Source organism: Taudactylus pleione, unplaced genomic scaffold (assembly GCF_031769625.1).
Source record: "Taudactylus pleione unplaced genomic scaffold, aTauple2 ptg000335l, whole genome shotgun sequence".
Classification (NCBI taxonomy): Eukaryota; Metazoa; Chordata; class Amphibia; order Anura; family Myobatrachidae; genus Taudactylus; species Taudactylus pleione.
Genome location: NW_028284736.1, coordinates 1,247,629 through 1,274,868, shown reverse-complemented (window position 1 = coordinate 1,274,868; position 27,240 = coordinate 1,247,629). Strand labels below are relative to the sequence as shown.

The window sequence follows — 27,240 nt, the reverse complement described above, 5'->3', positions numbered from 1 at the left end:
ATGTTTTGCTTGCTGGAGAGCTTTGAATACCGCGCAAAGTTCTAAGATATTTATTTGAAGCGCAGATTCTGCTGGGGTCCACCTGCCCTGGAACAAGTGTGGACCCGTCACTGCTCCCCAGCCTCGGAGACTGGCGTCCATCATCAGAGGGACCCAGTTTGCCACCCAAAAGGGACGTCCCCTGTTCAGGTGAGTCGTCCGCAACCACCAGGCCAGAGACAGACATACCTCCGGAGAAAGCACCATGGTCTGTGTCTTTATCCGATGGAGCAACCCATTCCATCTGGAGAGGATCAACTGCTTCAGAGGTCTGGAGTGAAACTGGGCATATTCCACCATGTCGAACAGTAACACCATGGAGCCCAGTAACCTCATCGCTGAGTGAACAGACACTCGACGGCTCTGAAGGCAACTGCATACCCTTGCCTGTAATGCAGAGATCTTTTCCTCCGTCACAAAGATCCTCTGTTGTTGAGAGTCCAACAGGGCCCCGAGATGGAGCATCCTCTGCGAGGGAACCAGTTTATTAACCAGCCGTGATTCTGCAACACAGAGATTGTCAGTTGCAGATGGAGCTGGATGACCTGTGAAAATCCTGCTAACAACAGAAGGTCATCCAGATAAGGCAACAAGCGGACCTCCTGCATCCGCAGGTGGGCTGCCATTACCGCCATGACTTTGGTAAAGACTCGAGGAGCTGTTGCCAAACCAAAGGGCAGTGCCTAGAACTGAAAATGTTGGTCGAGTACTGCAAACCTGAGGAATTGCTGATGTGTTAAGATAATGGGGATATGCAGGTAGGCGTCCTGAAAGTCCAACGACACCATGAAATCCACTGGCTCCGTCGCCAGTATAATGGAACGCAGGGTCTCCATCCTGAACCGAGGAACCCTCAAGGACTTGTTGAGGGATTTGAGGTTGAGGATGGCTCGGTAAGACCCACTGGGTTTGTACACCAGAAAAAGATTGGAATAGAAACCCATGCCCCTCTGGGAGAATGGAACAGGCACTATAACTCCAGCCTGGAGCATAGAGTGCAACACTTTCTGTAGTTCCAGGGCTTTGTTCTGATCTGACGGAAGGCCTGTGGTGAAAAATGGAGAGGGCATACCCCCGAGAGACCACCTCGTGTACCCAAGTGTCCTTGGTAGTCAGGTACCAGCACTGGGCGAACCGAAGCAGGTGGTCTCCCACTCTTGGATCCCCCAAAGGGAGGCCGGTCCCATCAGGCAGATGGCTTATCGTCCGACCTTGGGGGCGGGACGTCTTGTACTCCAAGCCTGTTTCTTTGGCTTGGCAGAATTCTTGGCCCCAGACTGTCTCGGAAAGGACTGCACTTTGGACTTACCCTGGGCCCTATAGGGCTGAAAGGACGAAGTACCAGACCCTGATGGGACTGTAGCCAATGGCAGACACGCAGACTTAGCTGCTGCCAGAGTGGCCACAATTTTGTCCAGATCAGGGCCAAACAGGATCTGTCCATTAAAAGGCAAGTATTCCAATCCCTTTTTGGAAACTGCGTCCGCTTTCCAAGAGTGCGGCGAGCGGCCACTGCTGCCGAGGAGATTCTGGAAGTGAGGAGACCTATATCCAAGGCTGCCTCATTAATGTACGTGGCTGAGTCTCTGAGATTGCCCACTAACTCCGCCTGCTCAGTAGAAGAGTCAGTGTCCAGAGACGCCTCCAAGCTTTCAGCCCAGCGCACCATGGCTCTGGCCACCCAGCACATGGCCATAGCCGGTCTGGACGCCCCTCCAGCAAGGGAATAAATGGATTTTAGGCATATTTCCACCATGTGATCCGTGGCATCCTTTAAGGAGGACATGGGCAATGTAGCACTCCTCACTAGGCGTGTGACATGAGAATCCACCTGAGGAGGGGTTTCCAACTTAGAAAAGTAATTATCAGCAAAAGGGTATGCAAAGGCCAAGCGTCTTTGAGGCTGGAACCGCTTACCTGGATTTTTCCGCGCCTCCTCTAAATGATCCACTAACTGACCAGATAGAGGAAATACAGTGGCATCACCTTTAATATCCTTAAAGAAGGCGTATTTGGATTTGGCCACGGGGAGATAGTCATCCTCAATAACCAAGGCCGCACGGACTGCCCGTATAAGGCCAGGTATATAGACTTTAGACTTAGACTCCGCCTCTTTAGCACGAAGGGGCTCCTGGTCTGAAAAGTAAAAAATCTCACAGTCATCAGTCGACAAATACTCCTCATTATACAGAGCCGTCTGAGACACTAAAGGCCGCAATGATGACTCCCCTTGTAAAAAGTCCGACAGGTGTTGCAATGTATTGGACAATGAATTCACCCACACAGGCTCCTGCGAGACTTGGGGGAGCGAAAGCGGGAAACACTGGGGTACCATCAACTGCCTGGGGAACCCCTGCATGGTTGACGACACTACTGACTGCTGTGATAACCCCATCTGGGGGAACGCAGGGGGCTTCGCTAGCTTGCCCACAAGGGTTGTAAGTGCCTTAGCAAAACAAGCCCAGGGCGGTTCCTGAACAGGCGCAGTTACAGAAATCGGGCATGATATAAGATAACATGCCCTACATAACCCCTCAGAGTTTCCATCACCCTCCGCTATTGGTACATTACATGTGGTACACTTTAGCTGGAGAGGAAAATCACGTTCACTCTCAGACATGATGAGTGTAGCGGAGTGTATGTGACTCCCCTCACAGATAAATGCTTTTACAGTGAGGCAATGGACACCCTGCAACCCCGTACTGTAAGGGCTTTAGCAGAAGAAGAACAGGGATAGTAAAATGGCTGACAGTCAGAAGTGAAAGTACAGGCAGACAGCGCTAGCATTAAGTCACATACAATGCAGAAATAAATCCCTGCACTACCAGTACCATGATCAACTACACAGATACAGAGCCTGGTAGGAAACAGTGCTGCATACTCTGACCTTATCGGAGGAGAGGTATGCGGGGGACCTGTATCAAGTGTCCAGCAGCATTTGCCAGTTCCTAGACAATGGCCATCGAGGAGCAGAGAGGAGGCGCGCCCGGGGGAGGAGCGCTGACACAGCCCGCCAAACCGCTATGGAGAGGCACTGTGCAGCAGGGGAGGCGCCGGCTGTGAGACAGGGAAGGCACGCTCCCCTGGCATGCAATTAACCCCTGGGACGCTGGAACTTAATCCTCTCTGCTCAGCCCGCTGTCCCTGGTGGTCTAGTGGAAGCGCAGGTTAATACATGCCTCCACGTGCAGTCAGTCCCCAGGGAGCCCCCTGCCTGGGGACTTAGGACTGTGTATCGGCGGGTACGCTCCGCAGGACCCCGCCGCTAACCTGCCCCCTTGAATCCGGCCACAGTCCGGGTAATCCGGGGTCACCGCTAGCTGTGATCCCAGACACCTACTAGCATCCCCGGATCAGTACCGGCGTTCTGGTCCGGTGGGGTGGAGGAGTGACAGCATGGACGTCAGTACTGACTGTCTATGCCGTGCAGCTCATCTTGTGCAGTCACAGCTGCCTTGAAGAACTTCAGGGACCAGTACAGCCCCCCTCTGTTAATGGTGATCCGACACCGAGCCGGGCACCTACGAAATTGGTTTGCCTTGGCTCGGGGGTGGGGTATAGGAGTGGGACCCCAGTGCATCCTGGAAGGCTGAAAACTTTAACTCTGTGGTGCCCGATGTCCTGTATCCTGTGGATCCGGTGTCCTGTGGATACCCTATGGACCCTGAAGTAGAAATAACTATACACAGCTCCGACTATATGCAGGAAATGGGCCTGGAGTCGGTAGAACAGATGTGTCCTCACTCGTCTTTGCTGCAGTCGCACCAAACAGCTCCTCTCTGTATGCCGGGTCCCGTAAGACTCTGCTAGCACTCTGCGTCTTTTTTGAGTCTTTGTTTGCCGAAAACTCATCTAAGTCGCCATGTGATGTGACCAGGACGCACCGGGAAACTGTGCTGATTAACTTGATATGCGACTGAGTGCTACGATGCAGCCGCCACAGCTTTTTCCCACTCCAAGTTCCGTTTACAGACTCGCACACAGATATACAAGTGTCACAGTCTCCTGGTGCGTTCTAGTCGCATCGCATTGCCACTTAGACGCATATCCGGCAAAAAGAGATGCTCGACGCTAGCAGAGTTGCACAGGACCTGGTGGCTCACTGATGTCAGGCATACAGATGAATATACAGATGTAAAAATAGAATATTGGTGGTATCAACCAATCTGCGCAAAGCAGCTTAAATGGGTCCCCAGACCGTGTGGATATCACCAGATCCACAATATCAACTGTATATACACACAGTGGGAAAGGGGAACCACACACAGGCGCTCAAAGTATACAGATGTGTCCACATACATCTAGCCTCCTTGCGCGTTAAACAACCCTTCTAGTCGCGCCATGCTGTGGCGTGACTCGGTAGCGCCATGCTTCTTTTCGTGCAACGTTTTACCTTCAAATGCATATTATTCACAAAGTAATGTGAATAGGACACACAAGCAGCTTCTGCTGATTAGAATGATATGCAGCATGTCTATATTCTGTGTGTGACTGCGGGTGTATCTGCATGAGAAATGCTGTGTTACAGTGTCACAGTCACTGATACTGTAATCTAGCATATCACATGCAGATACAGCCGCAGTTGGACACAGAACATAGGCATGCTGCATGTCATTTTAATCAGCAGAAGCTGCTTGTGTGTCCAGTTCACATACCTTTGTGAATATGACACATTTGAAGGTAAGAAGTCGAACAAAAAGACGCTCAGTGCTACAGAGTTGCACGGCGATTACGTTATGTTTAACGCGACTTGATGCGCAGAGGTAAGATGTATGTGGAGACATCTGTATGGCGCTGCATGACGTATTGAGGCTAGATGAGCAAGGAAACATCTGTATATCTGGCGTATGTTGCTGCAAACAAGTGTATGTACTGTATATAGAAAAAAAATGTGTATATTCATGGAGAAATGCCGTTGTTTGTACGCCTCGATTTGCTACTAGTTATTATTAGACACTTTCACCTACAGTATGTTAGGTGCAAAAGGTACACCAGGAAACAGGGGTATTGTCACTTACATCCAGTTCAGATTAGCCTGCAGTGAACGCTCCATTACACCTCTTCCGTTATAAGTGTAGATGTGATCGAAATTCGTACGATCTACTTCACCCTACGTGTGCGCTCAGTTCCAGAGTGTGAAAATGGACCAGATTAGCTCCGCCAACAGGCGGACGTTTAACTCTACATCAGCCCCAATGTGTGCACTATAAAGTATGGAGTAAAGATTTGTCTAGCTCACTACAAACAGTAGAAAAAAACTTTAACTTCTCAAAACTACAGTGAAAGGTGCCATAAAAAAGAATCTACAAGAACGACAGTGAAATCTTCCATGATATGCGCTGAATACAGCTGACATCAATGACTGTGCCACCAGCAGGGTATACAGATATTTTTTGGGGGTTGGGTACGGGGTGCTGGCACTCGGAATCCCGGTGGTCAGAATCCCGGTATTACACCTGTTGGGTAAGTATCCCAACCCTACCCATAACCCTCCCCGCACCCTAAACATAACTCCCTCCTAGTGCCTAACCCTCCCATTAGTGTCTAACCCGTAACCCTACCCCCACTATGTACTGTCGCTGTCCCGGCATTCTGAGCGACAGCATCTCGCACGCCGGTATTTCAACTGCATCACTTTTTATGGGAGCGTAAATCACAAAATGCTAATTCCTAATGATAGAAAAGTAGCAGACACTTAGGGCCTGATTTAGAGCCGTTCTCTCTGTGCGTTTGCAGGCGGCCCGATGTTCTGCGTACGCGCATGTGCACGCTTCGTTCTGTGTGTGTGTGAACTACACACTGCGATTGCAACCCTCTGGCTCACCCAGCAAAGGCAGCCCAGGGTAATGAGTGACAGGAGAGGCCGTTTGTGGGTGGTAACATGGGCAGGACACGAATAACGGGGGGTTGGAGATGCGAACGCAGGCGTGCCTGAGTGTTTCAACGCCGTATTAGAGGCATGCATAATTAACAGGCAGCGTCATAGTACACGTCATTAGCCTTTTTTTTTTTTTACAGTGATTTCCTCACAATGCTTGCGGTAGGGTAAAGCTACCTCAAGCACTGTGTTAGCATCCGATGGTGCTCGATGTACCAATGTTTTAATACATCCAAGCGCCCGGCCCTTCACCCGGCCGGCGCGCGACCCGCTCCGGGGACAGTGGCAGGTGGGGAGTTTGACTGGGGCGGTACACCTGTCAAACCGTAACGCAGGTGTCCTAAGGCGAGCTCAGGGAGGACAGAAACCTCCCCTGGAGATGACGTGTTGCTGGTGGGCGGCTCTGCCTGTGCGATTGGGCGTACGCATACACAAAGTGACCGCTCGCTAAGACATGGTGGGCGTACTTATGCCTTGGCAAGCGTTCACTTCCCGTGGCGTCACTTTGACAAATTTGCATACGCATCCAGAGAGCGTACGCAGATAGCGACGGGTCTGAATCAGGTCCTTAATACCGTGAGCGGAGACCACAGTAAGCGCTTTCCAGACCTGGTGATTACATGGCTATTACAGTAGACTTTTTGTTCGGATTGTGGCCTGATTCAGAGCCGGACGCTCTGACCAGAGCGCTCGCTCTGAATCAGGGCCATCCTATTTAAATTTGGAGCGGCCTTTTGGACGCTCGCATAGCTGTGGGTTACCACCCACAGCTTATGCGTGCATCCATGATGATGGTCGCGATGGTCAAGACCATCGGGCTTGCGACGAGACCCTGTGGTAGGGTCTCGCTGCCGCAAGCCCAGGAGTGATTTTGGCTCTATCAGAGCCAAAATCACTCCCACTGACATCACTAGTGATGTCAGTGGAGCCGGACCCAGACAATAGGCGTTCCCATGGGAACGCCTCCGTCTGGAAGCCACGCCCCCGGCATGCCCACCAAAGGGGGTGTGCTGTCACTCACCATCGACAGCACGCCCCCTTTGGTGCGAGACCCGGAGAGACAGCTTGGCTGTCGCTATCCGGGTCTCGCACATGCGCACGACGGAGCTCCCTCCGTCGTGCGCATGCGCATTTGGGTACCATCGACCCGCTTGCGAGCGTCCTGCGCTCGCGAGCGGGTCCGAATGAGACCCTGTGTCTCTTACACACACAACTCTAAATGGCAAATACATAATGAGAGTTGGCCTGTAAATATTGATATATAAAACGATATACCTAATTCATAGACAAATGATATATTTGGTGAGAAACACACATTACTTTTACTCTCATTAGTGGTACATGGATTCCTTACCTCAATCTGTTCTAAGGTGTCCTGTAGCTTTGAATTCAATTCACTGCAAAACAAATGAAGACCTTACAATGAAAGCAGTTACTGTAGGTGCAGAATGTGGAGATAGTGCCAAGTGTCAGATAAAATGAAACATATATTATTACATTTTGTACAGTGTTCACTATTAATATACAGATGACAATAAGTAGTGTGATAATGTTGTGCAAACGTCCCGTCGGGTGTGGACTCAAATCTACCTCCAATTCTACTAAAAATGCCATCTAGTACAGCAGGAAATCCAGTCAGGTGGTGACTGTGATATATACTGTATACATACATCTATATACATAGAGGTAGGAATATATGCTGTGTGTGATGAACTCTTGCACCACATTACATGGGTTCTGTGTGACCTAGTCCTACAACCAGACTATAGTCGGACTGACTCTGTCCAATTTGGCCGAATGGTAGTTTGGCACTCAGGTTGAATTGCCGGGTCTGTAATTAAGTGGGCAGCTTTAGACAGGGGTGGACAGACCCCTCTAGCCGTGGAATAGTATAGATAACCATCAGAGAGGTATAAGTTGGCTCTGAATAGATGGGGTGTCCTCCAGCTAGACGGTTATGGTAGGCACCACGCACTGTCTGATTTGTAACTGATGAGACGCGTCCTGCCCATTTATTTGAATGCTAAATTACGCCCTGTGGAACGCCAGAGCACGACACACTGGGGACCCATCATGGAGAATAAAGAGATGAGCAGAGACGTCTCAGTCATGCCGCCGGGCGTCTCGCTCCATATGGCCTATAGGACACATCTGTAGTCAACTACTGACCTGATTAGTATAATCCGCTACTGTTTGGAAAAATCTTCAGACTATCAAAAATATAATTGAAACATCCCTGCACCTCAACTACCAGACAGGTTGGGTATGAAATACCGGCACTGGAGGCCCAAAGGTGCAGAATCCCAACAGCGGCGGTGAGTTACCTAACCGTCTCCCTCTCCCCTCCCTAACCCTCCCTTAGTGGTGCCTAACCCTGACCCTCCCTTAGTGGTGCCTAACCCTGACCCTCCCTTAGTGGTGCCTGACCATCCCTTAGTGGTGCCTGACCCTCCCTTAGTGGCGCCTAACCCTGACCCTCCCTTAGTGGCGCCTAACCCTGACCCTCCCTTAGTGGCGCCTAACCCTGATCCTCCCTTAGTGGCGCCTAACCCTGATCCTCCCTTAGTGGCGCCTAACCCTGATCCTCCCTTAGTGGCGCCTAACCCTTACCCTCCCTTAGTGGTGCCTAACCCTTACCCTCCCTTAGTGGTGCCTAACCCTTACCCTCCCTTAGTGGTGCCTAACCCTCCCTTAGTGGTGCCTAACCCTGACCCTCCCTTAGTGGTGCCTAACCCTGACCCTCCCTTAGTGGTGCCTAACCCTGACCCTCCCTTAGTGGTGCCTAACCCTGACCCTCCTTTAGTGGTGCCTAACCCTGACCCTTCCTTAGTGGTGCCTAACCCTAACCCTCCCTTAGTGGTGCCTAACCCTCCCTTAGTGGTGCCTAACCCTAACCCTCCCTTAGTGGTGCCTAACCCTCCCTTAGTGGTGCCTAACCCTGACCCTCCCTTAGTGGTGCCTAACCCTGACCCTCCCTTAGTGGTGCCTAACCCTGACCCTCCCTTAGTGGTGCCTAACCCTAACCCTCAGTGGTGCCTAATCCTGACCCTCCCTTTGTGGTGCCTAACCCTGACCCTCCCTTAGTGGTGCCTAACCCTGACCCTCCCTTAGTGGTGCCTAATCCTGACCCTCCCTTAGTGGTGCCTAATCCTGACCCTCCCTTAGTGGTGCCTAACCCTAACCCTCCCTTAGTGGTGCCTAACCCTAACCCTCCCTTAGTGGTGCCTAACCCTAACCATCCCTTAGTGGTGCCTAACCCTAGACTCCCTGAGGTCCAGGAAACCACACTTCTTTATACTGAGGCCATTACCAGTCTAACACAACATCTTCCACTTTCCATTTAAACTGTGAGCACTCTCTGATGCAGGGTCTTCAAACCTATTATAATAAGGCTTCTGTTGTAGGCTAGTATATATGTTATCTTTCTATAATTGCTGTGTACATTTCTGCGCAATATTTTGCCACAAATGTAAAATAAATAAATTAATAAAGAAGGTTAATTAACAATGCAAAGCATATTTGCTCTCCACGGTCTCTGAGAGGCCAGGAGATTATGCTGCCCAATCAAACCTTCTGTGTATTGCGGGCAGTCGATGAAAAACTGTAAACTCCTGTGTGATGATGAGGCATGACACCGGGGGTAACGGGTCATCGGGTTAGTACTTAGAGTTGATTTAATCTAGAAATGTATACAATGTGTGATTTATTTTTGTGCTAAATCTAGTGATGTGAAATGTTTAGTACTACATAACAGTTTAACTAACTACGCTTAGAAGTTGGTATTTTAGACCATTTCATACAATACTGTGCCAGATACCGTTTTAGTTCATAAGAGCAAAATATACTCCTAAATACGATAAAATCCAGTCAGCAGACAAAACACCACCACCCCCTACAGGACAACTGAGGTTACTACAGAAGCATAACTATTAACCAAAGATATATTTATTTACCAAATGTATAGCTATGTAGTGATGCATCTAAAGGCAAATTTTATTTATTTAAAAAAAAAAAATAGATATATATATATATATATATATATATATCTATCTATATCTATACACATTTTTTTTACTACTACAGGTTGAGTCTCCCATATCCAAAATGCTTGGGGCCAGGGGTATTTTGGATAATGGATTATTCCGTATTTTGCATTTCATAATGAGATATCTTGGGAATGGGACCCCAATTTACACACAGAATGCATTTATGTGTTATATACACCTTATACACACAGCCTGCAGGTAATTTTATACAATATTTTCAATAATTTTGTGGCTCAAAAAAAGTGTGTGTGCATACATGAATTTCATTTATGTTTCATATACACCCTATACACAGAGCCTGAAGGTTATTTTATACAATATTAATAATAATTTGTGCCTTAGACAAAGTTTGTGTACATTGAACCATCAAAACTCAAAGGTTTCATTATCTCAGTCATGCCAAAATTATTCCGTATTTCGGAATATTTGGATATGGGAGACTCAACCTGTTATATGTTTAAATGAATCCGCTAAAAGGAGTGTACTACAAAATCTCTGTATTCATTTCTTGCTCTATAACAAATGATATCCTGGCTACTAAAGCAATTACTCCGTGCAATATTGTAGAGTGAATATATACCAGATGTATACTGTATGCAATACCTTCATAACACACGATTGGTCTAAATGCACAAAGCCTAAGGCCACCTTTAACACGGCTATATTGTTACATTATACATTTATGTTCTGCCTTTGACACAGCCCAATTTTAATAATTATTTTTCTAAACATCACAGTAGATGGCTGAGTAAAGCAGGGCAGAGGAGAGGAAACATAACAACTGTTACTATTATTAGGACACAGGCAATAAAAATATGTGCATTAGAAAGAGCAGTATTTCTGGGATACCAGTCTTACCATTGCAGCTACTGGCTACGCTGCCAGCCTTTACACACTTCTGTCTATTTTGTTACATGTCCTAGTCAGGGACAATGGGCATATTGCTAATTTTTAGAAGGAATCGTCCTTGTGAAAGTTACAGAGACCAAAATGATAAATACAGCGCAGTAACTGGTCACACTGTCCAATGCTGTAGATAATTCAAATGACCCAGTTTTGACTCGTTTCATGTGAGGGAGATGTACTAAGCCTTGAAAAGTGATAAGTGGAGAGTGATAAAGTACCAACCAATCAGCTCCTGCTATTTCTCAAACACACCCTGTAAAGTGACCGTTAGGAGCTGATTGGTTGGTACTTTATCACTCCCCATTTTGTTACTTTTCAAGGCTTAGTACATTTCTCCCATAGACTTTAATCAAGATATGCTTATATGAGATTCTGACTGTATTCAGTCTCATTGTTTAATGACAACCGATAATGACAGATTGTATTGCTGTGTGCAATTTGTAGCTGCAATCAATTGTACAATTAATTTGCGACTTAGGGCGGTATTCAATTAGTTTTGCACTCGCGATAAAGTTTCGCATGCCGGACTTTTCGCCTACATCGCGTCTTTTGGCCGCGGAAACTTATCGTGCGCGTGCCCCCTATTCGCCCTATTCAATTCCAAAAGACGCAAAAACGGCGACACGCGAAGTCAGAACAGGAGGAAAGTGCTGTCAGAATCCGGGAAATCAGCCTGAACCCCCCAAAAAGATGCAGAAACATTGGGGATCAGTGTAGTAGCCCCCTATTAGCCCTAATAAAACTGTTTGGGGTACTTAAGTTGGTACAATTGCCTCCAATTAGCGTCTTTGCACAAGTGGTGAAGAATGGCATTAAGCTGTATTTTTTGGAGATAATAATATTCCTACCAGATTTGGGGCACCTGAAAATGGGTGCTAGCATATTTTAATGTCTCTAAAGTGAAGTATTAATAAAAGTGAAATTTCTCCCTCATAAAAGCACCTGCAATCCCAAAAACACTTGGGGCCTGATTCAGAGCCGCTCGTAAGCGGCTGCTCGTTCGTTCCGAGCGATGTTTGCCCAACTGCGCATGCGTACGGATCGTAATACGCATGCGCGAACCAGTCAGTGCGGCCGAAAATCATTTGTTCGCTAAATAGCGAATGCCTGCTAATTTGAGTGACAGGAGGAGGCGTATGTGGGTGGTAACAGGGGAAGGTGCTTGAAAACGGGGAGTGGAGATCCGATCGCAGGCGTGCTTAAAGGTCAAAACGGGCGTTTTATGGGTGTGCATAATTAATACAGCAGCGTCATTGACCACGTCACTGAGTTATTTTATAGCCAGAACTGCTCGCATGATTGCGGTAGGAAAAAGTAACCACAAGAATAGCGAGCAGTTCATACACTGGTCGATGTACTCGATTAATCTAATAAATAGCGGACATGACGTAGGATGCGAGCGGCCAGGGGGCGTAGTTTCCCAAAAAAGACCGCAAGTTTTGTTCGCTCGTTCAGACCTAGAGGCGTGAACAGTCCGCAAAGAGCGAACGGTTCATTTGAATAGCCAGCCCTTTTTTCAGAACGAACGACCGCAAATAGCGTCCGGCTCTGAATCAGGGCCTTGGCTCCTTCTTAGAGCACCCCCAGAACCTTATTTAGCTAGTTTGCGAAGTTGTCCCCCCACTTTGTGCTTTTTCACCCCCTAAATCAAAGCACTTTTTTGGGGTGGTCTTCAAAATAAAAATGTTGCACTTCTTTTCTCCTGCTATTCAGAAGCAAATCTTTTTCGCCTATTACATTGCATTGACTTTCCGTGTAAGCGAAAAGCAGGTGGAATTCAATACGGAGATAAGTTCCCAAAATGCGAAAACTCGCAGTCGGCGATACTTTTTTGCGGATCTCGGCTTTTCGCTTCTATTTGAATATGGCCCTTAGTTAGACACAGAAGTACAAGTGATTCCAGCTGCAGTAGTTGCATGGCGCAGCTAATTTGCAAATTCCATGGTGCGCCAAACGGGGCTAATTGGCATGATTTGAGCAAACGTGTATGTGGACATACCTATATAGAAAGAAGCACAATTTTATGGCTGTGTAAGGCCGGATACGCACTTGTACGACCGGCAATCTTGCCGATGGTCGGGGCGATTTACCTTCGCCCTGGACCATGCAAGATCGCCGGTACACATTATAAGATTTAACGAACGATGGAACTATGTGTCGTTCTGTCCTTTATTACTATGTACTGCACCGCATGCGATATTGTCGGACTGGCCTGCAGTACGGGCAATCACACGATATCACATGCGACCCGCGGGTAGGCGCAATCGTGCAAACACACTGCATGATATGCCTGATTTGTCAGTCCAATACGGCAAATGGGCCCGGTATCGTCAAGTGTGTACCCGCCCTAAGGGTGCGCCTGTCACCAAGTCCCCTAGGTTTCCTGTACACCACTGGTGGTTTTGCGTGCTATAGCAGTGCGAAAAAGACGATAATCTGACCTGCGCCATGCAGAATCGTGCAAATTCACACTGCCACAATTGTGAGAAAAGTGCAGATCCTAAGTCCCCTGTATACTGCAAGTCTGTGTATGTGTGACAGTAAAACTCACTAACCGTTCCTCAACATCTAAGCGTCTTGCTTCATATAGCGCGAGCACGCTAGGTGAACACATCTGTACACACAAAACATTAGGTTTTTTTCAAAACTGCATAATACAGATGTGTGCGTGAGTGCCGTGCAACTCGGTAGCGCTAAGGTTCTTTTCATGGGACTTTTTACCTTCAAATGCGTCTTGTTCGCAAATGATATCCGGCATGCCTATATTCTGTGTGTAACTGCGGCTGTATCTGCATGTTAAATGCTACTGTACGTTACAGGGTCAGCGGCTGTATCTGCATGTGAAAAGCTACTGTACGTTACAGGGTCAGCGGCTGTATCTGCATGTGAAATGCTACTGTACGTTACAGTGTCAGCGGCTGTATCTGCATGTGAAACGCTACTGTACGTTACAGTGTCAGCGGCTGTATCTGCATGTGAAATGATACTGTACGTCACAGGGTCAGCGGCTGAATCTGCATGTGAAATGATACTGTACGTCACAGGGTCAGCGGCTGTATCTGCATGTGAAATGCTACTGTACATTACAGGGTCAGCGGCTGTATCTGCATGTGAAATGCTACTGTACGTTACAGGGTCAGCGGCTGAATCTGCATGTGAAATGATACTGTACGTTACAGTGTCAGCGGCTGTATCTGCATGTGAAATGATACTGTACGTTACAGTGTCAGCGGCTGTATCTGCATGTGAAATGATACTGTACGTCACAGGGTCAGCGGCTGTATCTGCATGTGAAATGCTACTGTACATTACAGGGTCAGCGGCTGTATCTGCATGTGAAACGCTGCTGTACGTTACAGTGTCAGCGGCTGTATCTGCATGTGAAACGCTGCTGTACGTTACAGGGTCAGCGGCTGTATCTGCATGTGAAACGCTGCTGTACGTTACAGGGTCAGCGGCTGTGACACCGTAGCGTAGCATTTCGCAAGCAGATACAGCTACACACAGAATATAGGCATGCCGCATATCACTTTAATCAGCAGAAGCAGCTTGTGCCTCCTATTGGCATCGCTTTGCGAATAAGACAAATTTGAAGATAAAAAGTTGTACAAAAAGACGGTGCTACAGAGTCACGCCACAGCATGACGAGACTAGAAGGGCTGTTTAACGCGCAGGGAGGCTAGATGTATGTGGACACATCTTTAGCTACATTTAAAAAGGTTGCCCAGTGTTTGACAATCGTCTACCTTGTGTACTAAACAGCTCTATTAACAGACAGCCATCTCGGTCTCCTACAGAAATTTCTAGAAAGATTCAAAGACTCCTCCCATAAGTCAGACAATACTATTAACCATTCAGGCTATATTATTTGCCCTCTAAGTTTCACTGATGCAGACAGACAGTGTCGTGCGTACAATCTATTGTTCAAAACATAATACCAACAAATCAGATTCTGTCATTTTACAGGCTGTGTTTGTAAAAATTAGTTAGGAACAGATTGGTTGGTACTTTACTTCTCTCCAAGCTTTGGTGATTCTCCCCCGTAAGACCTGGTTGTGCATAGATTATGTTTGTGGGTCTTCACATTGCCTCCCTACATGAAACTCTTAGGTAACAAACAGAACCGGAACAGTTCACCCAATGAGAGAACACAGATTTCTCTTGCAATGCACATAAGGTTGCCAGAAGTATCCCTGTCTGTGAAACCTCACCTTACTTGTGCTCTGTCTGCCCTCGCTGGGTCTGTCATGTCACAAAGCCTCATTTTTATTATACAAAAATCGATACTAGAAGTATTACGGAACTGCTTTTAATGCTCATTGCTTTACAAATGCCCTTGGGTGTTAGAAGTTTCTAGAGTACAACTTTTATAAATAACTATATTGTCCAAGGTAACTGGAAATGTGTACTGGTGTGTTAGAAAATGTAAGTCATATATACAGATGTGCCCTCTTACATCTAACCTCAATAAGCCACGCAGCGTGATTTGCCTGGCGTGAGTGATCTGCCAGGTCTGCTACTCCGCTAGTGTCAGGCATCTTTTTTTGCCAAAAATGCCTCTTAGGGCTGTATCCAATTAACAGCGCCCAGGGTTGTCTGAACAGCAGTGTGGGCCCTGGGCAAATCAATGCACTGGGGCTCCTACCCAACCATTCACAGGAAACAAATTTAAATGGTCAATACAATTAAACCCTGCTGCATGCCCATCAGACCTCCCACACATGCAGAGAGACTCTGGACCTCATTTAGAGGCGTTCGTTAGATGCAAGCGGTCGCTCTGAATGAGGGCGGCCGCTTGCATCTTGTAGTGCCGCCTCTTGGTCGATCGCTAAGCTGTGGGTTACTACCCACAGCTCTAGCAACCGACCAGGGTGATGGTCGCGATGGTCAAGACCATCGGGGCTTGCGACGAGACCCTAAGGTTGGGTCTCGGCAATCGCAAGCCTCAGGCAGCTCCCTGCTCTGATCGAGCAGGAAGCTCCCCACTGACATGACTACTGATGTCAGTGGGGCCGCCCCCAAACGGCAAGCGTTCCTTCGGGAACGCCTCCGTTTGGCCGGCCACACCCCCTGCCCGGCTCCCAAACGGGGCGAGCTGTCACTCACCATCGACAGCTCGCCCCCTTTGGTGCGAGACTCCTAGCGATGGAGCGCCCGTCGCTAGCCGGGTCTCGCGCATGTCGGAGCCGGCTCCGACGTGCGCATGCCCAGTGGGGGAACATCGAGCCGGTTGCAAGCGCTCTGCGCTTGTTACCGGGTCTGAATGACCCCCTCTGTCTGACTGATCTAAAGTCGGCGGATGAAGTTACACTGGGACCGAGGTAAGTACTCGCGGCTATAAGGGGGCGGGTTGGTGGGCCCCCACAAGCTTCGGGCCCTTGGGCAACTGCCCAACAAGCCCAATGGAAAAGATGGCCCTAACAGCGCCCCCACATGAGCAGGTGTCAATATGGAGTTGAAGGTGATAGGTAAGCTCTGCAAGCAGAGCTTACCTTTCAGCACAGTTCTATTATTGGCTTTCACTTCCATATAATCCATTTATGGTCTCCCGGAGTTCTCCTCACTGAGGCGCCATAATAGTTTGACAATGGAAGGAGCTGGGGTTGTGGCTTAATGGATAGGCATATGTGTGATCTGAATGGAGGTAGGGCATGATATGGCGGGTGGGGCCGGTTTAGGAAGGATCTAAAGCTATGACCGAGAGCAGGCAATAGGGTAAAAGGCACAACTCCCTGCATTCGCTGCAGTGTAGCACATAAATTCCAGTTGCTAATTGATCGCGGCGGTGCTATGCGACGCCGGCATTTATTGTGGATATTTTTCGGGACCTGATGTGTCCCGAAAAAGAATCCACGATAAGTGCTGTTTTTTTCACCCCAAAAGAGGCGAAAACACATAGTTCTGCAAGCTTATCGCTGACCCTATGTATTTTCGCGAGATATATCCTATTATTTTGTTCAAAATAATAAGGGTGAAAAAAAAACATCGGAGAAAAACGAGGATAATCGGCAAAAAAATCCAATGTTCGGGGCTAATTGGATACCACCCTAAGTCGCAATAAAAGATATACAAGTCTCACATATCAAATTAATCAGAACAGTCTGCTGGTGCGTCCTAGTTGCATTTTCATTAAAAAAAAAAAAAGATTTATAAGGACACATCCGTATAATTAAGATATAGGGGTCTATTTACTAAGCAGTGTTAGGAGACAGAGTGAAAAGTGATAAGGTGCCAGCCAATCAGCTCCCAAGTGTCATTTTTCAAACACAGCCTGTGAGATGGCAGTTGGGAGCTTATTGGCTGGCACCTTATCACTTTTCACTCTGGCCCTGATTCAGAGCCGGACGCTCTGACAGAGCGCTCGTTCTGAATCAGGGCCGTCCCTCTTACTTTTTGGAGCGGCCTCATGGCCGCTCGCATAGCTGTGGGTGACCACCCACAGCTATAGCGAGCGGCCAAAATGATGGTCGCGATGGTCAAGACCATCGCGACCTTCGGTCTTGCGACGAGACCCTTGTGGTAGGGTCTCGTCTGCCGCAAGCCCTGGAGTGCTTTTGGCTCTATCAAAAGCCAAAAGCACTCCCACTGACATCATTTGTGATGTCAGTGGGGCCGGCCCCAGACGGTAGGCGGTCCCATGGGAACACCTCCGTCTGGGCAGCCACGCCCCCGGCACGCCCACCAAAGGGGACGTGCTGTCACTCACCATCGACAGCACGCCCCCTTTGGTGCGAGACCCATAACGACGGCTTGGCCGTCGTTATTCGGGTCTCGCGCATGCGCACGTCGGAGCCGCCTCAGTCGTGCATATGCGCACTTGGGCAACATCGACCCGCTTGCGAGCGCTCAGCGCAAGCGAGCGGGTCTGAATCAGGCCCTCTGTCTCCTAACACTGCTTAGTAAATAGACCCCATAATTGTTTTCTCATTTATGGTTAGACACAGGGGAGTGTCTAACCACAGACTGCGGCATCATAGCAAAAAATCAGACAGATGTACAAATGTTGTACATCAAATTGATCAATGCAATCTAGCAATGTAGTTTTGTCGCTCCCAGTTGTTTTATTTAAGTAAATAAAATGCACATTTTGAGTGAGACGGATGTTCAGTGAAACCGAGTCGCACGTTACCTGGCGCCCCTAAAGGGACTATTTGCTGCCACTTAAGCCACAGTGTATGAGCACACATCTGTACCTGCCTACAGAGCAGCGTTCGGTCTAACACTTTGCTTAATTACTTTGTACTTTGAAAGCGTTCTAACAGCCAGACTAACAAGTGTAACCTTATTTATCTGGCGCAAAAAGACAAGTCAGACAGAATGATACACTGCAACTAGTATTTAATGGCATTGCACTTACTTATGCAGCACACAGCAATTGATCAAGGTTATGCATTAAGTTAGTTTAAGTACCTAGCACAGATAAATGGCAGAAACACTTGCAAAACTTTGAAACCTAATCAATTGCATCTTTCCCAAACTGCTTTAAAATAACTGAGTCGCTAGCCTGCTGAAAAAGAGGATACACTCACAGTAGTCTACAGAATCAATAAAGCAATAGTGACAGGCGAACCGACTGCTGATTGTATAATAGCTCAAATTATTAGGAACTCGGATGGTTTCTGTAAGGTAAATTTTATATCGTACTGTGAAATAAAACCGTACTTAATGGCTGGTGCCTAGGCACATTGGAAAACCACTGGTAAAGGGTAGCGAAAATAGTGTATTCTGTCCTCACTAGAAGAACGTCCTTGAAACTTTCCTGAAGCTTAGTGCATGTTCCATAAATACCTGTACGTCCGTATTTGTGTTCTACCAAGTGTTAATGTTTCTGAATCCTGCAGGGAATGTCAAAGCTGATGCGCTGTGTCACTTCTCCTAATGACTGCGCACAGGGCCATTCGCTTACATCAATTTTTGGACTTTAACATTGAAATCGGTTCGATAAAACTTTTGAGAAAATGCATTAAATGCCTTAAATCAATACCAGTGTGCACCAGGCACCACAAAGTCTATGCGTTCTATCCATCTCCGCTCACCCGATGAGACAAGCAAAGAACTGCTGGGGTCTACGCTGCTACATCACAGAACTGGGGGCCCACCTAGAGCTGGAAATGCCCGAACGTATCCCTGTTACTGCAGCACAATGGGTGGGGATGTGTAGAGTTAGATATAGAATTACAGGGGAGCAGGATACATTATTTCCTTGTGCACTGTACAAGATTGTAAGCTCCTAGGAGCAGGGTCCTCCTCCCTACGGTCTCACAGCCCTCTTCTCTAGCACCTCTATGACAGCCTTCGCCTTCCCAGCTGTATTGTGTTTGGAGAATTGTGCTGCTAATTGTTACCTGTGCTCTGTTTATATTTTGGTTACTGTATTGTAATGTAATGTTCTGTTTACCCTGTACTGTATGTACGGCGCACCCTATAAATAAAATGTAATAATAATAATAATGTATAGTATGAGCACTATACCGGCCATCGGTTTCTAAAGGGATCGGTATGAATGACCAGACGCCGGAAGACCGGCAACGGTGAAGATCCCGACAGGTAAGCAAGGTAAGTATAACTAACCCTCTCCACCCCCCCCTAACCCTCCCTTAGGGAATGCCTAACCCCCCGTAAGTGCCTAATCTTAACCCCCCCCGTCCCCGCAGCCTAAACCTAACCCTCCCAGGGGGGTGCCTAACCCTAACCCCCCGTGTAAGTGCCTAATCCTAACCCCCCCCGTCCCCGCAGCCTAAACCTAACCCTCCCAGGGGGGTGCCTAACCCTAACCTCCCCCTGTGGGTTCATAACCCCCCAACACCTAGTCTAGCCCTAAGCCTCCCGGGCGAGGGGGTCCCTTTACCTAGCCCTTATTTCCCCCCGGGAGCCCCTAACCTAACCTCCCCATCCCCCGCCGCCCAGCTCACCTTCGTTCTGTATGCCGGGCATTGGGCTCCCAGCGTAGGGATAATGATGGGCTTTGGGATCGCAATGCCTATCATTAGTCCCCTGTCGGGATGGCACAGTCGGGAAGCCGGCAGTCGGCATTTCGACCATCGGCTTCCTGACTGCATACCGTTTCTAAAGGCTACTGGCAAACTTAAGTTATCGGTCATCCCTTCCGTGTTTCCGCACCCCGGAATCTGGCAGAATACAATCCCTGATTTGATATGAGAAGTCTGGGAGGAGAGAAGTTTATTAAAGGGCCTGATCAGAGAAGTACGATAAAGGGATCGCAGCTACGTCTGTGTGCGCAGCTGCTATGCGAAAATAAGTCAATGTCGCAGCCACCGGGAGATGTATGGAGACGCCCACCTGCGGCTTTGCAAATCCAAGCAAAAAGTCGCAGCATCTGCGTACACCGACGCAGCACCGGCCGCAGATCGTTCAATTGAGGTCCTAAGTCTATGGTCCCGCAGAATGGCTATGGGAAGTGAGACGCCGGAGCCATGTTTCCTGTGTACGGGATCAGAGGCGCAGGTAGGTTACAGCAGATTTATTCAATTATTTTTACCTAAAACAGAAACAATGGGGCTGATCGTGAGTCGGACGCTGTTGAGACCTTTTTTTCCGCTGCGCATGCGTCCAGAGTCTGCGCGCACACTATCACAGTTGCGAATGAGGTGCACGGTCTCAGAAATGTCTTGGGAGGTAGCCGAGTGGACACACTGAGATGGTCGTCGCTGTAGTTGCTAATTCAGACGCACAATCGCTCACATTGGAGGAAATACTCTAATTTGCGCCAGCATGGGGCTGGTGAACATTTCCATGGTGTGACCGATGGCTGCGCCTAAAGAGGAGACCAGCGATATTTGATCGTCGAAAGATGCTCAGAGTGGGGGTCTCAGTCCCTGCGCATTCAGGGAAGGGCTTGTATTGGCATTAGCATAAACTTGCAGTTGTGCGACAGTAATAGACTTAGACACAGAGGGCGCGATATCCTACTCAGTGTCAGGCCTTGTATGAAGATTTTCAGGGGTGCAGACTGACAAAAATAAAGTGAGTGGGGGTGACATAGGGCCCGATTCAGACCCGGACGCTATTTGCGTCCGCTCGCTGGCTAAAAGGGGCCGGCTATTTAAATCATGTGCTCGCACTGCGTCGCGTAAAGCCTCCCACTAAGTAATAGCGAGCGGACACACTATGCACTATGTATAAAGACGCCCCTTTGCCACTCGCAACACACGTCATCTCCGGCAATTGTAGGATTAATCGGGAACATCGAGAGCCAACGTAGCTGTTCGCAGCGCTTGTGGTAGCCTTTTCCCACCACAACATTGCGAGCAGTTCTGGCTAAAATACAATCCAGTCACGTGTGTAATGATGCTACTTTGCTAATTATGCACACCCATTAAACGCCGTTCTGACGGTCGGGCACGCCTGCGTTCACACATCCACACCCCCGTTTTCAAGCATCTTCCCCTGTTACCACCCACAAACGGCACTATCTGTCACTCAAAATAGCGGCCCGACTGCGGGCTATGGGCGAACACTTTCCCATCGCAATGACTGGTTCGCGCACGCGCATTGCGACTCATAGGCAGATTGCGAAAAATCGCTCAATGCGAGCGCAGCATAGCGTCCGGGTCTGAATCAGGCCCACAGTCTCCAATACTGGACATGTTTGTTTGGATGTGGGTGGATCAATGGTGTGGGCTGTTTTGTCACAAATGTTCAATCTGAAACGTTAGCAGGAATAGGAGAGATTAGACCTAAAACAGGGGTTCTTAACATAAATCCTCAAATTTTCTGGATTTCTTTAATCCTGGGCAAGTGAGTTAATCTATAGTTACTGTATCCCTCCTGTTCCCACAGACAGAAATCCAGAAAGCATGAGAAGGCCTGATCTAAAATGTGTCATTATTAAACACTTATTAACCACTTATAAATGTATTAATATACAATTATATTTCTTTTCATTTTAGCTTATTTCCATTTTAATTTAAGCTTTAAAGTATTACCCTTAAATCAATGTTTAGTTGATCACATAAATGACAAAAAATAAGTCTCTCAACTCAAAATTAGCTGGCAATATTTTCAAGGTACATATAAAGTGAAACCGCGGAACGAGCTCATATTTACATAACTTACGTTCTTACAGTATTGATATTTTAACAAAGTAACCCAGCGGAGAGGGATTCCTAATACATTTAGTGACATTTTCAGATGTTCTTGTTGGTGACTTTTATAATTCTACAATTTTATTTTGTTTATTCCGATTACCGATAGCACAATAAGCCTACATCAGATATGGCTGCGCGCAGATGGTAGAGAAATACAGACGCGGAAGGAAGAGGAGAACAAGCGCTATATTCTACACATACCAACGTCATTCCATTACCAGCAGGATAAGAGACAGACATTGCATTACAATGAAAGTCCTCCTAGGACATGCTCTCTACATGGCAGACTCCCAGGAGTACAATTTGCAGAAGTAAAAAGGCAGCTACTGATGAAGCAGATCTCCTCATGCTACGGCTAAAAGCTACAAGTCATTTATTCTCAAGCAGAAAAGACCCAGGCCATAAGACTTTTGGAAGACAAACATTCATAAACAGTAATAAGAGCGAACCCATGGAACTGCTGATTTTGTGATTGATGAGCTCCAAAAATAATTAAATGGTGGCCTGAAAAAGATCCAGACCATCCAGCAGGGAAGGGACACCCCCTTAACCTGGTCTCCTACATCCCCCCTTAACCTTGTCTTCTCTTATCTCTGTAATGTTCCCAACTTCAAAACCATCCCCTCTCTCTGACCACCATTCTACTCTCCTCTTGCATTACCCTTCCCTCGCCCACCTCTACGACCAATCTTACTAGGTGGAATGTTAAAAACACTCGACCCCATTACTTTCTCGCCCTTTCTATCCCCCACCACAACCCTGCCCTGAGCAAGCTGTCTCCTTCTATGACCATGCCCTAGTTACTGCCCTGGACTTCACTGCCCCAACAGTCTATCTCCGACAGACTCCTCCCCTAGCATTCTACTCTGACCTGCTTTCTCTAAAGCTACCCTCACACCACTGATCTCCTATGGAGAAAGTGATGTGCTCATGCCAAATTCCTTCACTTCAAATTCATTCTCTCACCCAACAACTCTGATCTCTCACTTGATACACAATCCTAATTCATCTCCACCTAGGACTCCAACCCTCTACGCATCCTCCAAAGCCTTCCATCCACCCACTCTCCGTGAGCTTAATTTTGCCACCCAAATCCAAAATAGAGTCCATCTGCCATGACATCTCAACACAACGCATTTGGAATTTCTCCTAGGGGTATATTTACTAAAGGGCGGGTTTTTAGAAGTGGGGATGTTGCAAATAGCAACCAATCAGATCTATATCATTTATCTAGCACCTTCTAGAGAAGATAATAGCTAGAATCTGATTGGCTTCTATGGTCAACATCTAAATAAATAATGTAAATATACCCCCTAGTCTCTTAATGCCATTCCTCGCTACATTACACTTTCTTCCAGCTTTTAAACATGCCATTAAAAAGGCAGCAAGTGCACATAGTTATTTGCAACTGCCCTATAGTAGATGATAAAAGACAAGCCTGGTAAGGTGTATATGCGTGTTTCTTAAGGTCAGTATGAGTATAGCCACATTTCCACGAACAAACCTTTACTGTACATTGCCTAGACTATGCCACACTTCCCATGTCCTAACACTCCAGACGCATGAGGGCATAAGGGGCACAACTGTGCAAGTCTGCATTTGCTTTGAACATGCATTCAGCCAAATCACCCAGGATACGCTAAGCAGACTGAGGCAGCCCATGCTCATCATTAGCTCTTTGGTCTGGGCGGTATCGTGTGACAGTTTGCACTGTGCGCTTCTGCAACTCCATCACACCAGCAGTGATACACTGAGATAAAGGAGAAAAGTCCCACCACTGGATTTGCATAATTGGAACTCACCGAAGTGCATCACAACACTAGCTGGGATCAATGGTTCCCTGCCTTGAAAAAGTGCAGTGTGACAAAAGGCCATAAGAATTATCAAGGAAAGGAGCTGATTCAGACCCTCTCGCTCGTAGCTGGTTGATAGTCGCTTTCTGCTAAGGCGTACGTATTGCAATGCGCGTGCTGAAACCAGTGCGAGAGATCGGGATCCGTTCGGTCGCTGCGTATAGACTGCCCAGCAGAGTGAGGGACAGGAGATGCCGTTTGTGGCTGGTGACAGGGGCTAGCCACTGGTAACGGGGGAATGGAGGTGCGAACGCTGGCGTGCCTGAGTGTGTCAACGGCGTTTCAGAGGCATGTATAGTTAAAAGGCAGCGTCATTGTACACGTCACTTGGTGAGATTTCACTCTGAAGTGATCGCAGTGCTTGCAGCAGGGTATAGTCAACCTCAAGCGCTGCAATCGCATCCAATGATGTATGATGTACCAATGTTTTCATGCTCTTCCAGGAGATGATGTGCGCAAGTGGGCGTCTTAAGAATGGCTGGTGGGCGTCTGCATACACTAAGTGATCGCACGCCAAGACATAGTGGGCGTGCTAACGCCTTGCCGTGTGATTGCCTGCCTTGCTGGGCGAGCGCTGGATTTGCATACGCAGGGAGCGAGTGAACGCATCTAGCGAGCGGGTCTGAATGAGCTCCAAATCTCGATACAATAGGTCTTTAATATTTAAAAAAAATATATATAATCAGGCAATTGTAGTTTCTGGAAACCTACATCTGATGCATGAATGTAAGTTACTTAGCACTATATAATTATCCTCATTTGCATCTCCTGAAACATCTTAACAGCTCATTCATCATGTAAAGGGATCCCCTTCTTAATGAAGCTTTAAGGCAAAGACTATTTCCAGTACCGATAGCATTTATCATTGTCAGGCATTGTGAGCCACGCTGCTGTTTAGACGTAATTTATTTATTTATTTCCTTACTTAGCTTTTAGCAGGATTTACATAGAATAGAGACATAAATCATTGAGAATTGAGAAGATAGATCTGCATTTATAAAACCAAGATTTGCCGCAGAAACACCTCTATGTCCCAGTGGTTAAATGTGGATATTTTTGTTTTTTAAAACAATGGGGTAAATATATAAAATCCGACTTGTACTAGGAGGCGTAAGGGTAAGGCGCAGAGCACTTCTGTCCCCTCTACTCCATTAATAGTCATCTGCACATCGGAGTTTCCACACCTTAAAGTGAACTCCGTCATAGTGCTAACCAATGACATCTGTACCAACACAGTATATAAAAACATGTACAGACGTTACATCACAGCAGGGGCGGCATTGGAATCATTCAAACTAGGGATGTGCAGGCTCGGATAGGTTCGAGTTTGCACGTTGAGTTCGGATTTTTCCCTCCAAAAAAACGGAACTCAGAAAGAGGCAAAACGTCATCTTGCATGGACGAACATCATCATTCCTGGACTTTTGTCCAGGAATGATGATGTTCGTCCATGTAAGATGACGTTTTGCCTCTTTCTGAGTTCCGTTTTTTTGGAGGGAAAAATCCGAACTCAACGTGCAAACTCGAACCTATCCGAGCCTGCACATCCCTAATTCAAACGTTCCCTGGGTCATTCCACGTCAAATGATCACAGCTTCCAACCCGACCATCTCAGATGCTCATGAAATTTGGTAGGGTGATAGACGGCATAAAGTAAGTTTCATATGTAACATTTTTAGCCCTCAGTGATACACGGTGTTCATGCTACAGGGTTGCACACTAGACAAAAAAAATTAAACATTTATTCTTGTAAGGTCAAGTAAAACGAATCATAACTTTGCTTCTAATTGTGGTAGAACTTTCATGTTGGTCTTGTTTTGAAGCTAAGGGATCATAGTTTTCATAAAAAAATGTTGTATATTTAAATATTGACTTCTACATTTAAAGGTCACATGATGTGACCTTTGACCTTGAATATCTAAAAGTGTATGTTTCATTTATTTTGTACATAAAGTATGTTATACAGTTAAATACAATCTCTCTTTGGTATAAGTTTTATTTTGGGAACAGGAGTAAAAAAAAAAAAATTAAGTACAGCAGTTGAACCCTTTTTGCACTAACCATGCAACTGGCAAGTTCAGAGTTGTCTTATAGCGTCTCTCTCTGTGTTCTTCTCTGAATCTGGCTGCAGCTTCTGCATTGAGAACCAGTGATTACGGATGGCCATAGGTGGGGTGTCCATCGATGGTTACCATCGATGGGTCCATCGGTGATTACCATCAATGGCAAACAAATCATCTATGGTGAACTATCGGTGGTTTGCACCCTTTGATGGCCATCGCTGCCGGGGGAAAAAGCGGCCGCGGGCCAACCAAAAATGGGGGCGGAGCTTAGTGAAGTGCAAGCGCATATCATGATAACACACTGCACGATATGAGCTATATGTCGTTGCGATTTGGCCAAATAATAACGACATCGTCCCAGTGTGTACCCGGCATTACTCTTCCTAGAGACTTAATAGAGAAAAACATTTTATCATTTTTGGAAGAACTAGTGCCGATAATAAATACATTTCCATACTGCACGTTATTATTACACCTATCTTTCTGATGTTTGCTGGCAATGCAAATAAAACACAGATCAATATTACGTGGGCATGCAAATCACTTGTGTCCCCTCAGGCAGCTTTGAAAGCGACACTTCAACTCGCATAGAAGTAAAAACAATATTGGTAGCGGAATTTTATTTTAATTCAGTCACATTTATGGGGAGATTTAATTTAAGACAAGACTCTGTGGGATATATACAGCATGATGTGAGGTATTGGAACGTGTAGAAGGATTTGTTATGCTGTAACGTCATCAGTTTCAGTATAGCCCAACCGCACATATTGTCTAAAGTCTACATAAACATACACAACATAAATATAAGCCACAAAATGTAAAGGGCGACTATGGTAACACACTTTCCATAGGTACAGATATGTTCTCATACACCAATCCCGTGTGGGCTAAATGACACAAGACGCCTGGCACGATTCCCATTCTGAGTATTTTTCCCTCAGTTTAGCATCTTCGTTCGCTTATAGTTTCCTAGTTATAAAGGATTAGTGATTATGGCGCGGCTGGGTCATTCCATGCCAAGTGGACCAGGTGTCTAATCCACCTGGTCCACTTGACCATCTCCAATTTTGATGGTCCCCCACTTTCAGTAGTATCATACTTTCCTACTCTCCCGGGAGGCTCTCGATTTTTCAGGTAATCCCCCACACCCCGGGAAGAGTAGGCAGATCTCCTGGATACCGCCCACTTCCTAGTGAAGTGGGCAGGGTGTAGAGATTCTCCAAAAAATCTGCGGGTCGTACAGAGGGGACGGGGCTAAATTACGCGAAATCCCTGCATTTAGCCCCGCCCCCTCCGCACAGACCTGCGAATCACAAAAGTTGCCTGTAAAAGGGGCGAAGCCTGACG

General features: G+C 47.1%; 1 protein-coding gene across 2 annotated transcripts in view; it reads right to left on the bottom strand.

Moving 5' to 3' along the window:
* The window catches only part of VPS50 (VPS50 subunit of EARP/GARPII complex), a 259,035-nt gene that overhangs the window by 96,573 nt on the left and 135,222 nt on the right, over positions 1 to 27,240 (bottom strand). For both annotated transcript variants that reach the window (XM_088443849.1, XM_088443850.1), the window contains one exon: positions 7,272 to 7,314. In XM_088443849.1, the coding sequence (XP_088299975.1) occupies positions 7,272 to 7,314 (43 nt within the window). The remainder of the gene's footprint in view (positions 1 to 7,271; positions 7,315 to 27,240) is intronic.